General features: G+C 37.3%; 1 protein-coding gene across 2 annotated transcripts in view; it reads left to right on the forward strand.

The window, feature by feature from the left end:
• The window catches only part of ZNF451 (zinc finger protein 451), a 97,222-nt gene that overhangs the window by 53,617 nt on the left and 27,437 nt on the right, over positions 1-16,168 (forward strand). For both annotated transcript variants that reach the window (XM_066252846.1, XM_066252838.1), the window contains exons 9-13: positions 423-570; positions 5,255-6,861; positions 10,165-10,308; positions 11,284-11,414; positions 12,481-12,667. In XM_066252846.1, the coding sequence (XP_066108943.1) occupies positions 423-570; positions 5,255-6,861; positions 10,165-10,308; positions 11,284-11,414; positions 12,481-12,667 (2,217 nt within the window). The remainder of the gene's footprint in view (positions 1-422; positions 571-5,254; positions 6,862-10,164; positions 10,309-11,283; positions 11,415-12,480; positions 12,668-16,168) is intronic.

Here is a 16,168-nt window from a genome sequence, read left to right on the forward strand (position 1 = left end):
GCTCTCTTCTCTGAAAATTATTAGACTGCTTTAATTTTTACTAATTTACCATACTTTTTTTGAGGTTACTCATCCTCACGTTATTGTGAAAACCATGAAAGTGAAGTATTTTAAATATTTTTTTCATAAAAGATTTTCAGTATTTATGTGTACCAAAGAAGAAGGTTTACTTACTTTGAGGAATGAATAGAAGCTAGGGAAGAAAACATTTATTCAGAATAATGTTGGTATATATCCATGATATTTAGGAAGTTGGGTATTTTTCAGCATCCTTTGCACTTAAGGCTAGAAAATGACTTCCTGTAGAGATTTTTATTACATAAGCATCTTCTACTTCAAGTATATGAGAAAGACAGAGGGAGGGAAGGTTGGGTTACTCTCCACTCAAATCTTTGCAAGTTACGATTGATTTTGTCTTTCAGAGGGCAAGGGAATACCACATCCAATATCATTTCCATCTTTTGCAAAGAAACTTTTAATCTCTCAGTGCAAAGATGTTCCATTTCAAGTTAAGTGTGTGGCCTGCCACCAGACGCTGCGCTCCCACATGGAGCTCACTGCCCATTTCAGGTTAGTGCCGTTCTAGGCTTGGGCAGGAAGGGAGTCCTGTCCCACAAGCCTTCACCAGGAGGGTTCAGCAAGTACGTTTCTATGTCATGTTTATCTCCTTTGAAATGAGAACGTACATTTGTCTGGAAATTAACCACATTAGCATAGTAAGAGAAATTAGAGGTGTGGAAGAAAGATATATTGATATTGTGATGGTTGTAAAATAAGCTAGTAGTTCTAAGTTCTGTGTGTAATTTTTCTCTTGTGTGTTCTGTGAGTGTATGTGTAGGGAAGGAGAGGGTTAAAATAGAGCCTTGGCTGTAAGTCAACCAGAATGGAATGTATCATATATATGTGAAAGATTAAATTTCAGTGCCAAATTTATCAAATAATCAGGAAGATTACAGTATGGTTTTTTTTTGGCTTTACAATGGAAATTATCAAGCAATATACAAGAGGGGAATAGTATAAAGAATCCCTATACCTTTCACCCAGCTTCAGTAGTTATCAGCACATTCCAGTGGTGTTTCATTTATAGTCTCACCACCTACAAATTATTTTGAAGCAAATCATGTTCATTTTATCTGTAAATATTTCAGTATGTATACATAAACGATAGGAACTTTTCTTTAAAAAAATTAATACCATTATCATACCTTAAAAAATGATAGGTTTTCTCTCTTTTTTTTTCTTTTAGACAGACAGGAAGGAGAGAGATGAGAAGCATCAACTCATAGTTGTGTCACTTTAGTTGTTCACTGATTGCTTCTCATGCGTGCCGTGACTTGGCGCTATGAGGTTGGGGTGGGGGCTAAAACCCAGCCAAGTGACCCGTGCTCAAGCCAGTGACCTTTTCTTCAAGCCAGTGACCTTGGGATCATGTTGGCAAATCTCACACTCAAGCTCGTAATCTTGGGGCTTTGAACCTGGAAATTCAGTGTTTCAAGTTGATGTCTACGCACTGTGCCACCACCAGTCAGGCAAAAAGTGAATGCTTTTCTAATACTATCAAATACCTAATTATCTAATTTCCCTGATTAGCTCATGAAGTTTTTTTTTTACTTTTGGTTTTTTTGGAATCCTAATTCAAACATGGTCTGTACTTTGCATGTACATGCTTTGTCCCTTAGGTCTTCAAGTGTATTACAAGTTTATTACAGTTGCATTTATTTAAATCAAACATTTGTTTTCACAAGCCTTCAAGTAACGTGTCTCGATAAAACAGCAGAGTATAATTACTCTGTTTACTTATTCTAATTATTGAGGTTAACAGTCCTGGTTCTGACTATAGTTTGGATTCAAATTCTGGTCTGCTTTTAATTTTATTCTTAATTTTTTATTATGGAAATTTTTAACTGTCTGAAGTCAATAGACTAGTATAATGAACCTCTAATTACCCATCACCCAGCTTCAGTAGTAATCAACACTGCTGTTCTTGGTTATTTATTTATTATTTTTTCTTACTGAATTTATTGGGGTGAATCTCATTAACAAAATTATACAGTTTCAGGTGCACAATTCTACAACACATCTCTATAACATTGTATTGTATGTTCACCACCTCAAGTCAAGTCCTTATCCATCACCATTTATTCCCCTATACCCTCATCATCCCCATTCTCTCCCCATCTTGTTTTATTTATATGCCTTGTTTTCTTTGTATGCTTTATATTTCAAAAAAAAATTTTTTAAGATAGAATTTAAACTTGCTGAAGTGTACAAATCTTTAACTTTCACAATTTTGACAAATGAGTACATCTGTTTAACCTACACTTTTATCATGATGTGTTACCTCTCTGGGAAAATTCTATTGTGTTCCTTCCCAACCTTTTCCCACCCTCTCAGTCCCAGACAGTCTTTATTCTGATATCTTTTATACCTTACGTTGGTTTTATTGTGTAAATGAAATTATATAGTATGTACTCTTTTGTGTTTGTCATAGTATCTGTGAGATTGATCCATATTGTGTAATACATTATTCCTTTTTTTTACTAGTGAGTAGTAGTCTACTATATGAATATAGCACAATTTGTTCATTCATTCTCATGTAGATGAATATTGGGATTATTGACAGTTTTTAGCTATTGCAAGTAAAGCTGCTATGACATTTGGTGCAAGTCTTTTTATGGATATGTTTTTATTTCTCTTGGATGAATATCTAGAAGTGGAATTGATGGGTCAAAGAGTAGTTGTGTATTTAGTTTAATAAGAAGCTACTAAACATTTTCCCAAAGTGTTGTACCTAGTGCGTGTTTCTAACAGCAAGGTAGGAAACTTCCGGTTACTCTACGTCCTTGCCAAGGTTTGGTGTTGCCAGTTGTTGGTTTTTTTTTTTTCATTTTAGCTATTCTTCCAAGTGTTTCATCATGGTTGAATCTGCATTTCCCTCGTGAACAATGATGTTGGACACTTTTTCATGTACTTACGGGCCTTCGCTTTGTCTTTGTGAAGTGTCTGTTCAAATCTTTTGCCTGTTTTAAGAATTATGTTGTTTGCCTTTAAATGCGAGTTGAGGTTCTTTATGTATTCTAGATGTAAATCCTTTGTCAGGTATGTGTACTGAGAGTGTATTTTCTCCCATTTTGGTGCATATTCATATCATTGTATCTTGACGAGCAGGAGTTTTTAATCTCATTAAGTATAATTTTTTGATTTTTTTTCTTTTATGGTTATGGTTTGGTTTATTTTATGGTTATGTTTATGGTTTATTTGTTTTTTTCTTTTGTGGCTTTCTCTGTTCTGTCTGAGAAACCTGATTATTCTTGCTTCAGGAATCAATTTTTTGTTTATTGTTTTTTAAAGTTCAGCTTTTTAAAAGCTTTTACATTTATTTCTATATTCCATCTCTTAACAAATTTTTGTTGATCTTTGAAACAACCAGCATTTTGACCCTGGCCAATTTGCTCAGTTGATAGAGTGTCAGCCTGGAGTGCAGGCATCCAGGGTTTGATTCCAGTCGGCACACAAGAGAAACAACTATTTGCTTCTCTTCTCTTCCCTCTGTCCCTTCTCCCTCTTCCCCTCTCACAGCCAGTGGCTCCTTTGGTTCCAGCATTGGCCTTTAGTGTTGAGGATAGCTCTGTTGATTGGAGCATTGGCCCCAGACTGGGGTTGCCGGTGGATTCCAGTTCAGTGCATGCAGGAGTTTGTCTCACTATCTCTCCTCCTCTCACTTAAAAACAACCACCAGCATTTGATTTCACTGATGATTGATTTTCTGATGTTTGCCCATTTTTTACCTTGTTGATTTCTGCTTTGTAAAATTTGGGTTTAGGCCCTGGCTGGTTGGCTTAGCGGTTGAGCATTGGCCTGGTGTGTGGAAGTCCCAGGTTCGATTTTCAGTCAGGGCATGCAGGAGAAGTGACCATCTGTTTCTCCACCCCTCCCCCTCCCCCTTCTTCCCCCCTCTTCTCTTCCTGCAGCCATGGCTTGAATGGTTTGAGCAAGTTGGCCCTGGGTGTTGAGGATGGCTCCATGGCCTCACCTTAGGTGCTGAAATAGCTCAGTTGCCCAGCAACAGAGCAGTAGCCCCATATGGGCAAAGCATCGCTCTGTAGGGGGCTTGCTGGTGGATCTTGGTTTGGGTGCATGTGGGAGTCTGTCTCTCTGCCTTTCTACCTCCCTGCCTCTCGCTTAATTAAAAAAAAAAAAGGTAAACTTTGGATTTAATTTGTCTTTTTCTAGCTTCGTAAGGTAGAAGTTTAGATTGACTTTGGACCTTCTTTTTCTATATAACCATTTAAAGTTATAAATTCCTGTTTAAGCATTACTTTACCTGCATTCCTCAGGTTTTCTAAGTTGCTTTTATTTTCATTAAGTTGAAAATATTTTATCTTGTGCTGGCTGGATAGCTTGGTTGGTTGGAGCATCGTCCTGGAGTGCAGAAATGGCCAGTTTGATTCCTAGTCAGGGCCTCACAGGAGCAGATGGATGTTTCTGTCTCTCCTCTCGTCCGCTGTCACTGGAATCAATAAATAAACATTTCAAAATCTCTTGATATTTTTTTACCCATAGATTTATTAGAAGTGTGTTGTTTAACTTCTCAAATTTAGGTATATCATTTCCAAATATATAGGGATTTTTATTATTTATTTCCGGTTTAATTCCACTATAACAAAAACCCATACTTTATATAATTTCTCACTTTTAAAATATATGGGATGGTAGCAGGTCTGTTCTCTTTGGAGTTTAGTGGTGAAAGGAAGACAGTTGAAGCACAGTTTCATTTTTCTTTTTCTTTAGAGAAGTTGATTTATTTTGAGTTAATTTTTAGAACGGTTTCTGCTCTTTTAATTGAGCCCGATTCTTTAGTTTTATAAAAGTAACTGTGGGAGTGGCATATTCCTGATGTGAAGTAAGTCAGTTCTTAAGTATATGTATCAGATTATTAAGAATCTTACCATAGTGTTCTCCACATAGTTTAATTATCATTTATCACTGCATTTTATACTATTTTTTAGCTTTCTATAGTTTGTCTGACTTATATTTTGATTTTGTTTTACCCTTTTAAAATATGGGACAGAAAGAGACAAAATGTAGGTGGTACTCAGGTACCTTGAGATGATAAAATATTATATAACACACATTTTTATTGAAAGATATTTTGTTGGTTATGTATACATTTTTTATAATTCCTGCAATAAAAGCAGAGATACTATATTTAGAAAATACTTACGAAAGAGTTTATTTTTCTTGTCCACTGTAGAGTACGTTGTCGGAGTGCCGGTCCTGTAGCTGTAGCTGAGAAAAGCATTGCCCAGGTTGCAGAGAAGTTCATATTGAGAGGTTATTGTCCAAGTTGCAACCAAGTCTTTGTGGACAATACCAGTGCCCGAAATCACAAGGAGAATTCAGGACACAAAGTCCGAGTCATTAACTCAATGGAAGAATCAGTCTTACTTTATTGCTACAGCTGTGAAAGGAACAAACCTCCTTCTGACTTGAATCTATTGCTAGATCAATCAAAATTTTCATCACTTAAAAGAGTTATGTCTCTTCAGGAGTCTAGCTCACATGATTGTGGTACCATTCCAAAAAAGAAGATGAATTTAGAAGAGAAAAGCCATGAAGGCATGGTTTGTGTCCAGAAAGAAAAGTCAGTTGTTAAAACCTGGTTTTGTGAATGCCGTCAACGATTCCCAAGTGAAGATTTAGTAGAAAAGCATGTTTTCTCAGCAAATACAATGTGTTATAAGTGTGTGGTCTGTGGAAAGGTGTGTGAAGATTCAGGGGTGATCCGTTTACATATGAGCCGGATTCATGGGGGAGCACATTTAAATAACTTTCTGTTCTGGTGTCGAACATGCAAAAAGGAGTTAACAAGGAAAGAGACTCTCATGGCACATGTGACTGAATTTCATAGTGGTCACAGATATTTTTATGAGACAGATGAAGTAGAAAGTGAAATTTTGCCATCTTCCTCTACAGTACTAGGAAACAATCTGACTGCTAAGAATCCTTCTTCAACTATTACTATTATTGATCATTCCCCAGTGAACAGTCCTCCAAGGGGTAAATGGCAGTGTCGAATCTGTGAAGATATGTTTGATTCTCAAGAATGTGTAAAACAACACTGCATGTCTTTAGCAAGTCATCAGTTCCATAGATACAGCTGTGTCCATTGCAAAAAGACTTTTCACAAAATAGAAACGTTATACCGACACTGCCAAGATGAGCATGGCAATGAGATAAAGATCAAGTTCTTCTGTGGACTTTGCGACCTTACCTTTAATGTGGAAGAAGAATTTCTGAGTCATTATAAGGAGCACCACAGCATAGATTATGTGTTTGTGTCAGAAAAAACTGAAACTTCAATTAAAACTGAGAATGATTTTCTAGTACCAGAGACTAGTAATCTGTTAACCTGTGGTTGCCATGAGACTTACATCTCCAAAGTCAACAGAAGGGAAGATTATAGTAGATGTCTTCAAATCATGTTGGCTAAAGGGATTTTGTGGTTTCGCTGCAGTTCGTGTTCAGCAACAGCCCAGAATGTAGCCGATATGAACACTCACATCCATCAAGTGCACAGAAGAGGAAAGAGCGAGGAGGAGGAGCAGCAGTATGTAATCAAGTGTGGCACCTGCACCAAAGCCTTTCATGACCCCGAGAGTGCTCAGCAGCACTTCCACAGAAAGCATTGCTTCTTACAGAAACCCAGTGTGGCTCATTTTGGACTTGAAAAAACAAGCCCATACAAGAGTGCTGCCAGTGCCACACGTACAGAGAGAAAACTAAAACAGGCAGGAAACTATCCAAAAAATTCAGACATGGAGAAAGTAGCGGAGAGTGACCTCAGCTGTCAGAATATAGGTATGGCTTTGTAGCTCTAATGTCTGCAGATTTCTATACTAATATCGAAACTTATATGCATTACAAACATCATTTCTGTGAAAGCTAATAATAATTTAATTTTAAAGCAAAAAGCAAGATAGGATGGTATGTTAATTACCATAGCATATGCTTTGTAAGGATTTATATTCCCACTAGGACATTCAGCCATCCATTTTCTATGAGTATATGTTAGCTTTAAATAATATTTTAAATATATTCTCTTTTACAAAAGGCATGGGGCCTGACCAGTGGTGGCTCAGTGGATAGAGCGTTGGTCTGGGACATGGAGGATCCAGGTTTGAAACCCCGAGGTTGCCAGCTTGAGCGCGGGCTCATCTGGTTTGAGCAAGGCTCACCAGCTTGAGCCCAAGGTTGCTGGCTTGAGCAAGGGGTTGCTCACTCTGCTGGAGCCCCCTAGTCATGCTGCAATGAAGAATTGATGCTTCTCATCTCTCTCCCTTCCTGTCAGTCTGTCCCTATCTGTCCCTCTCTCACAAAAAAAAAAACAAACAAAAGCAAAAAAAACAAAAGGCATGGGGATTTTGAGAGATGAAGGAAATGTACAAAGTTTCTGATAGTAATATTTTAAAGTTATCCTGGACATGTAATTTTGATTTGGGTTCATTCAAAAGATAATAAATCAAGTGGAATTCTTTTGTTTCTATTTTGGCCTTAAGTATGAGAAATCTTAATGGTCACTTTAGAATTAGTATATTTTTGCCCTGGCTGGTTAGCTCAGTGGTAGAACGTTGGCCTGATGTATGGAAGTCCCGGGTTCGATTCCCAGCCAAGGCACACAGGAGAAACACTCATCTGCTTTTCCACCCTTCCCCCTCTCCTTCCTCTCTGTCTCTCTCTTCTCCTCCCAGAGCCATGGCTCAATTGATTTGAGCGTGTTGGCCCAGGCACTGAGGATGGCTCCATAGCCTCTCATCAGGTGCTAAATAAAATAACACAGTTGCTCAGCAATGGAGCAACGGCCCCAGATGGGCAGAGCTTTGCCTGATAGGGGACATGCAGTGTGGATCCTGGTCCCGGCTTCTGCAGAAGCCTGTCTCTCTGCCTCCCGCCTCTCAGTTTAAAAAAAAAAAAAAGATTTACAAGATGTAGCAAGAAATCAGGGAGAGAAATGAGTATGAATCCCCTTGTTTATACTTAACTCTAGACTTGCCTTCTTCCATATGGTGAGATTAAGTAAGTCTAAAAGAGTGCAATGTTTTTATTTTGTTTAGAAGTATAATTTGTTTTGTTTAGGTTAAGGTATAATTGTAAGTCCATATCCTTTTGAAATTTTTTTATTGAATTTATTGTGGTGACATTGGTTAATAAAATTTTATAGATTTCAGGTGTATAGTTCTGTCATACCTCATCTATATATTGTATTGTGTGTACACCAAAGTCTAGTCTCTTTCTGTCACCATTTACCCCCTTTTACCCTCTTTTACCTCCCCCATCCCCCTTTCTCTCTGGCAATTACCATGCTATTGTCTGTGTCTATTAGTCTTTTGTTTGTTTGTTTAATCCCTTCACCATTAAGTATTAACTCTTGGTAAGTTTTATGTAGAATAGAGACAGGATTTCTGAAAATTTAGCTAATAAAATATTTTTATAAAATATTGAAATTTTACAGGCTTGCTCTGTAGCACATGTAGATCTCAGAATTACCTTTAGTCATGCCATATTTTATGTAAGAAATTATTAACTGAGCCTGACCAGGCAGTGGTGCAGTAAATAGAGCATCGACCTGGGACACTGAAGACCCAGTTTTGAAACCCCGAGGTCGCCTGCTTGAGCATAGGCTCACCAGCTAAGCCACCAGGTCGCTGGCTTGAGCTCAAAGGTCGCTGGCTTGAAGCCCATGGTCTCTGGCTTGAGCCCAAGGTTGCTGAATTGAGCAAGGGGTCACTGGCTCAGCTGGACCCACCCTGACATCAAAGCACGTATATGAAAGCAATCAGTGAACAACTAAAGTGCAACAACTACAAGTTGATGCTTCCCATCTGTCTCCATTCTTTTCTGTGTTTGTCCTATTTGTGTGTGTGTGTGTCTCTCTCCCTCTCTCTCTGTCTCGCCCAAAACAAAACAAAAAAATTATTAATTGACATACTACAGACCCTACAGACCTATTTAACTAAACAGTAAACCAGTGATCACCCCATTTTATGTTCTATGCTTTTCTATTGCTCGTGGATTGGTCTGTGTTTAAGAGAAGATGACTGTAGTGTCTAAATCTACAATTAGTGAGAAATTTAAGAAATGATATAAGATGAGGAGTGGCTTGGAAATGAAATGGGATACAGTAGTGTATGTGTATATTTTTTATTTTATTGATTGATTTGAGAGAGAGGAAGGGAGAGGGGGGGAACCTTCATTCACTGTCCCACTTAGTTGTGCATTCATCAACAGCTTTCTACATATGCCCTGACCAGGGGTTGAACCCACAACCTTGTTTCGGGATGATGCTCTACCGATTGAACTAACCAGCCAGGGCTGCAGTAGTATATTTGAGTGCATCTCTATTAGGTGGAACAGAAGCTATACTGCTCCCAAAAATTAGGGGATATTTCAAAATAAATATGAAGCTATAAAATATCCCCTAATTTTTGTGAGCAGTATATTTATTTTATAAATAATTTACTATTTTAAAATTTGCATTGCTACCACTAGAAACCTTAAGGCTTTGTCTAGGTAGAAAAGTATGAAAGAAGGGCAAGGGAGAGAATAGAATGTGAGCTGGCGAAAGGTGAAAGAACCTGAAGAACCACCAAAGGTGTGTTTGTGGTGAAGCGACCACGTACTGTTCACCACTTTGTGGGCGCAAGGTTGTAGCTCTTCTCAGTTTTGCTCTATCAACAGCCAGAGGGCTACTCATAAGTCAGTCTAGATTAGCAGAAGCACAAAATTCTGGTGGAGAGAACGTTCTTAGCAGGTAATCTTGAAATTTTATTTTCATGGATGATGGGGTAAGATTTTGGTTATTTAGTCTTATAACTTAATCTTCTAGTATTTTTCTTTGTAATATATGACAGTTAAAAAAAATAAGGATCAATGGCCTATATTTTTAGAAAGGATATATAAACAAATTACTGAAATATTTAAAATATTTTTGTCTGATTTAAATGTACTGTGTCATGTTCAGGTTTGGACTTTAAGAAGTTTAGATAGAAATAACATGCAAGATTAATATTTTGTATATTAGTTCTCTGATATATTTTAAATGAGAAATTAAAATGTTTTTGGCTAATTCTTACCAAACCCATGTTAATGTTTCTCTCTTCTTAGATGAAGAAGTTGTTGAGCTTCCAGATTTGGATTACCTGCGAACCATGACTCATATAGTCTTTGTAGATTTTGATAACTGGTCAAACTTTTTTGGTCATCTACCGGGTCATCTTAACCAAGGAACATTTATTTGGGGCTTTCAAGGTATGGTTAATAAGGAAAACTTGAGACAATACCCTTTCTGTTTTCTTCTTAGAACATGGTTCACTTTAAAGAACTCTGAATGTTTCTGAATAGAACTTAGGAACATAACTGGAATATTATCACCTTGCATTATAGTTACTCTGTTAGAATATTTTTCTCTCTACATTCTCTATGTAAATGTTTGCTCTGTTTGGTGACACAAAGTTTGTAGATCTTTAGATACAGATTGTAAAAGGCTTTATTCAGTACCTACAATTTGCCAGGGACTACTCTTAGTGCTAATACTGATTTTAAAATATAAGAAAATAGGCTGTGAAGTTTATTTTTTCCAAATTATAAAACTAATAAATGTAGAGTTAGTTTTTGAACTTGGATCTTGTGGGAACTGTTACTATGTTGTTACTCAAAAATGTGAAACTTCATCTAAATCTTTTTACAAACCACTGACCAAACCTTGGAGAAAGACTTCTTTGTTTTACAGAAGGTTAGTATAATGAGCATCAGATATACTTTGTGTTTGATTTGATAAAGAGGAATTTAAGATAGAAACATACTGACCTGCATAAATTAGCTAGTGCCGCCTTTTAGTAGGTCTATCTTTGCTGATTGCTCATCATGTTCCCCTACTGAATAGCCCTGGCATATTTGTAAAAAAAACAACCACCAATGTTTGCATTCATATAGAATGATACCATTCAAAGAATTTTCACACATTATTTTTGATTCTCCTTAACATCCCTGTGACTTTTCAGATAATAGGCAGATTCAGGAAAGTTGGTCTACTTTCCCAAGATTGTAAAGCAACAGGATGGTGATACCTACATTAGAACTGAATTCTTCTGCATTCTAATCTGGTACTTTCTATCTAGAAAACATTTTATCTAGTGTTTTTTCTTGTTAAAAATTTCAGTTGTATCTAGTGCTCTGTTCCTTTTCTCCTTTGACTATCACTTATGCCTTTTCTAAAAATAAAAGGAGGAAACACCAACTGGAAGCCTCCACTCAACTGTAAGATCTATAATTACCTGAATAGGATTGGATGCTTCTTCCTTCATCCTCGTTGTAGTAAAAGAAAAGATGCTGCTGATTTTGCCATCTGTATGCATGTGAGTCATTGTTTTATCAAAATCTAATTTGATTCTAGGACCCATTTGTATTTTTCTCCCACTGTAATCATAATGACATGGTGGATCATTCTTTGGCGCTATATTTTTGTATAAAACATTCTGTGTTAGGTTTCACTTATGACTATGAGGGCAGGGACCCACCACTTACTTATTTACTGCTTTATCCCTAATTTCTAGAAGCAGACTTAGCTCTCAATTATTTATGGAATAAGTGATCAAGATGACACTGTATTTGAGATATATGAAGACACTTGCACATTTTAACACCTCTGAAATTGACAGGCACTGTAACAATCACTGTTGGCTAGACAGGATTTGCATATGCTTCTGTCACTGCCAGTCACTTAAAGAAACAACCAACCTGAATTGCAGTGTAAATTAAATTCTGTGCATAAGGGTTTATGTGTCAATCTTACAACATGAATTTACTTTGCAAACTTGTTGACTGATGCCTATGTTTTAAACTGTAAGAGATTTCCTTTTCATCTATCCAGTGCCAAGATTGAGTATGCAAGTTTACGTTCCTTATCTTTTCTCTGTGGTTGATTTATAGTATTTCAGCTTATGGTGGGGGCCTCCTATTAGATTCCTTTTAGCTAGCCCTTTTTTCCTCCCTCCCTCCCTCCCTCCCTCCTTCCCTCTTTCTCTCTCTTTCTCTTTCCCTCCCTCCCTCCCTCCCTCCCTTCCTTCCTTCCTTCCTTCCTTCCTTCCTTCCTTCCTTCCTTCCTTCCTTCCTTTTTTCTTCCTTTCCTCTTCCTTCCTTCCTTCCTTCCTTCCTTCCTTCCTTCCTTCCTTCCTTCCTTCCTTCCTTCCTTCCTTCCTTCCTTCCTTCCTTCCTATATAAAATAGCTTGCCTTATCATTGATGGTGTTTTATATTTGATTAAATGTGGTATATTTTATTTATGGAGATCTTTTCTTTAGTGGGAACTAGGAAGCAAGCTAAATATACCTGCCTAGGTATATGTTCATTCTGAAGTAGATGTACCTTGATTTGAAACCCAAATGCTGAATTTCATCAACATATGCTATCTGTTCCAACTTAGGCTGGCCGTCTAGATGAACAACTACCCAAGCAAATTCCTTTCACCATCCTCTCAGGAGATCAAGGTTTTCTGGAGCTAGAGAATCAATTTAAGAAGACTCAGAGGCCAGCACATATACTAAACCCTCACCACTTAGAGGGAGATATGATGTGTGCCTTGTTAAATAGCATATCTGATACAACCAAAGGTATGCAGCTGCAGTCACAGTGCAAACCGTCCAAGAGGAAGAGACTTCACTCCTGAGAAATCAATAAATTGCTGTCCACTAGCAAACTGTGGCCTACTTACTAAACCATTATGCTCTCATACTTCTATCGTATTGCTTTGTTCCTTATTTTACTTCCATTCAGTTTTTTAGAAGAGATGAGTTCATAATTTTCTGCAGCCTTTATGATCTAATAGAGGAAAATGTATTTTCATGCATATAACATATTCATGGTATGAAATAATGTTAGTACAGTTTTGCAAAGCTAAGAATCCATATTCTCACTTTGTTTCTTTTTTTTTTTTTTTAAGGCACACTCTTAGGTAAGAGGTGCTTTTTTTTTATTTATTTTTATTCATTTTTAGAGAGGAGAGGGAGAAACAGAGAGAGAGAAGGGGGGGGAGGAGCTGGAAGCATCAACTCCCATATGTGCCTTGACCAGGCAAGCCCAGGGTTTTGAACCGGTGACCTCAGCATTTCCAGGTCGATGCTTTATCCACTGCGCCACCACAGGTCAGGCTCTCACTTTGTTTCTGTATTCCAAATTTATCTTTAATTTTTCAGAAAGCACAGTTCTTACAGGTGAATCTAGAAAGCAATAAATAATAATGGCAATACCACCCCCTCTCCCCTACAAGAAAAAACCATTTAAGAAGTTGACAGTGACAAAATGAAGCCCTCAAAGGTCTTCAGTTCCTTGAAAGGATTAGGTGTTTCCTGTCCTGTCCCTGGGACCCACACTCTCCTCTCTGCCTTTCTAAGTATGTTCAAAGAAAGCACTAATGTCCAATTTCACTAACCAGTATTTAAGAAAGAATGTAATTCTAGAGATTCAGAAAAAATTTTGTTTATAATTTCTGAAATACATAATTGAGGGTAAAATAGAATAAAATAATACCCTTAAAAATATCCTCAAATTTGCAACCATGAATAAGATTCAAAAGTATTAATGAATGACCTCAATGAAAAACTGACTAATTTTTAGCATTTTATTACATGCCTTTAAACTTTCCACTTCTGCTCACTTTCTAGCTATATTTTTTGTTCAACTTATTTGGAGCCACATTTTGATTGAAAACCTATTCTGAAGAGTTTTGCTAATTATAATGAATTAATTCACATCCACAAATAGGAATCATTAATTGAGCCCAGCTGTGCTCTTTAAAGGAAAATTACTGTTTTGCATATGATATCATGCCCTTAGTATTGACTTTATCTTTCTATTTTGTCATTTTTTGTTTTCATTCCCTTGCTTTATTTTTTTTATCTTTGGCTTTTCTTTCAATCTCCTTTTGTTCCACTCTTTTGCCATCTTCTTTCCCTTAACAACATTTATTTAATTTTCTGTAAAACGTAAATTTTCACCATTGCCACCATTGGCCAACCCTCTTTTCTCTTTTGCTGATGCTTTTGAGAACATTTCTTTGGCAATTTATAATATGAAACCTGTTACGGATTTGCCTTTATTTCAACTATTTTTGGAATGAGCTGCATATGAGTAGGTCTGCATGGATATATTAGGGTTTGAGGTAAGATAAAGGATACGGTTACATGCTAATTGTTTTCTCCTGAATGCCTCTCATGCTCTGGGTATTTTTTAAAATCATTTGTTCATAACCAGTGCTCTTTTGAACTTGCTGCTCTTTGCGGACACGGGTACTTTATTCTGAATTTTTGTGAAATGCAGAAATTGTGCAGTGCATAAAAAACGCCATGGGTTTTGGTTCAAATGCTAACTTTGCTGCTTCCTAGCTGTGTGATTTCAGGCAAGTTACTCAGCTTTTTCTGGGTCTCACTTCTCATATCTATAAGGTTGTAAGAATTAGTGATATGTATAGCACGGGTGCTGACCTGCACGGTAGAAAATCTGTGTATAACTGTAGTCTAGCCTCTGAATATAGATTCCGAACCACAGAGTTGACCCTTGAACAATGCGGGCCAATTGAAAACATCCACCTATAAGTGGATCCATGCATTCAAACCAGTGTTGCTCAAGGGTCACTGTACAGTGTAGACACTGGACAAAGGGATGATTCTTGTCTTGGGTGGAACTGGATAGCATGAGACTTCATCATGGTACTCAGAACAGTGCATAATTTAAAACCTGTGAATTGTTTATTTCTGCAAGTTTCTTTATTATTATTATTGATAGGCAGGGAGGCAGAAAAACAGACTCACCTACACCCCAACTGGGATCCACCCGGTAAGCCCCCTATGGGGCAATGTTCTGTACATCTGAGCCCATTGCTCTGTTGCTTGGCAACCGAGTTATTTTAGTGCCTGAAGCGAAGCCATGGTGCTATCCTCAGTGCCTGTGGCCAACTTGCTCAATGAGCCATGGCTGCCTGGGGGGAGAGAGAGAAAGAGAAGGGGAAGGAGTGGAGAAGCAGATGGTCACTGTGCCCTGACTGGGAATCAAACCTGGGACTTCCATACACTGGGCCGACACTATTGCTGAGCCAACCAGCCAGGGCCTATTTCTGCAATTTTCCATTTAATATTTTTAGATCACAGTTTATCACATGTAACTGAAACCACAGAAAGGGAAACAGTGGATAAAGGGACCTATTGTAATAAAATCAAAGAATAATTACTTTCTTAATCACATTTTCTAACAAATGACTTTGTGAATAGTAGAGTAGTAGTTTCTGTTAAAATGTGGTGTTTAATGTATATTGGAACTTAGAAAATCTCTCAATGTCCACGAATATGATAACTTTATTGGGCCTTCGGGGTAATTTTGGTTACCACAAGAATACCAGGATAATCCTATCTTCAGATTTGACGACAGTTTCTTAAGGCAGTGTGGTTTTCTGGGGGGAGTCAGTGGACTTCTGAGATCTGGCCAAAGCTTTCTATGCTTCTTTCCCTAAAAATGAACATGTAGATACAGTATCACATAGATTCAGGGGATTTATGTCCTTAAGACTCCTGGTTACCAACCAACCAAACCATCTAATTATTATCTTCAGAATATGACACAAGTTTATATCATAGCAGTTCTCTCATGTTTTATCATTATTTTATAAGCAATCTGGCAACTTTTCAGGTTTTTAAAATTACCATAAGCCTGACCTGTGGTGGCGCAGTGTATAAAGCGTTGACCTGGAACGCTGAGGTCTCCAGTTTGAAACCCTGGGCTTGCCTGGTCAAGGCACATATGGGGGTTGATTCTTCCTGCTCCTCCCCCTCTTCTCTCGTTCTCTTGTTCTCTCTCTCTATCCCCTCTCTAAAATGAATAATCTAAAAAATAAATAAATAAAGTCACCATAACATAGACAAGTTATACAAGTTTGAATCTCTTATTCTCCAAATTTTCAGAAATTTTTCATTATTAGAACCAGAAAATTATTTTGTAAGATGAGCTTCCTGTATAAACAGGGAGAATCTGTTGAATAGGGTCAATGAGAATCAATGATCAAATGGTATTTTATTCTTTTGAGAACTTAATCTGCCAGTTTTTCAGTTAATTGAAAGTTTTTT

This window comes from Saccopteryx bilineata, chromosome 1 (assembly GCF_036850765.1).
Source record: "Saccopteryx bilineata isolate mSacBil1 chromosome 1, mSacBil1_pri_phased_curated, whole genome shotgun sequence".
Classification (NCBI taxonomy): domain Eukaryota; kingdom Metazoa; phylum Chordata; class Mammalia; order Chiroptera; family Emballonuridae; genus Saccopteryx; species Saccopteryx bilineata.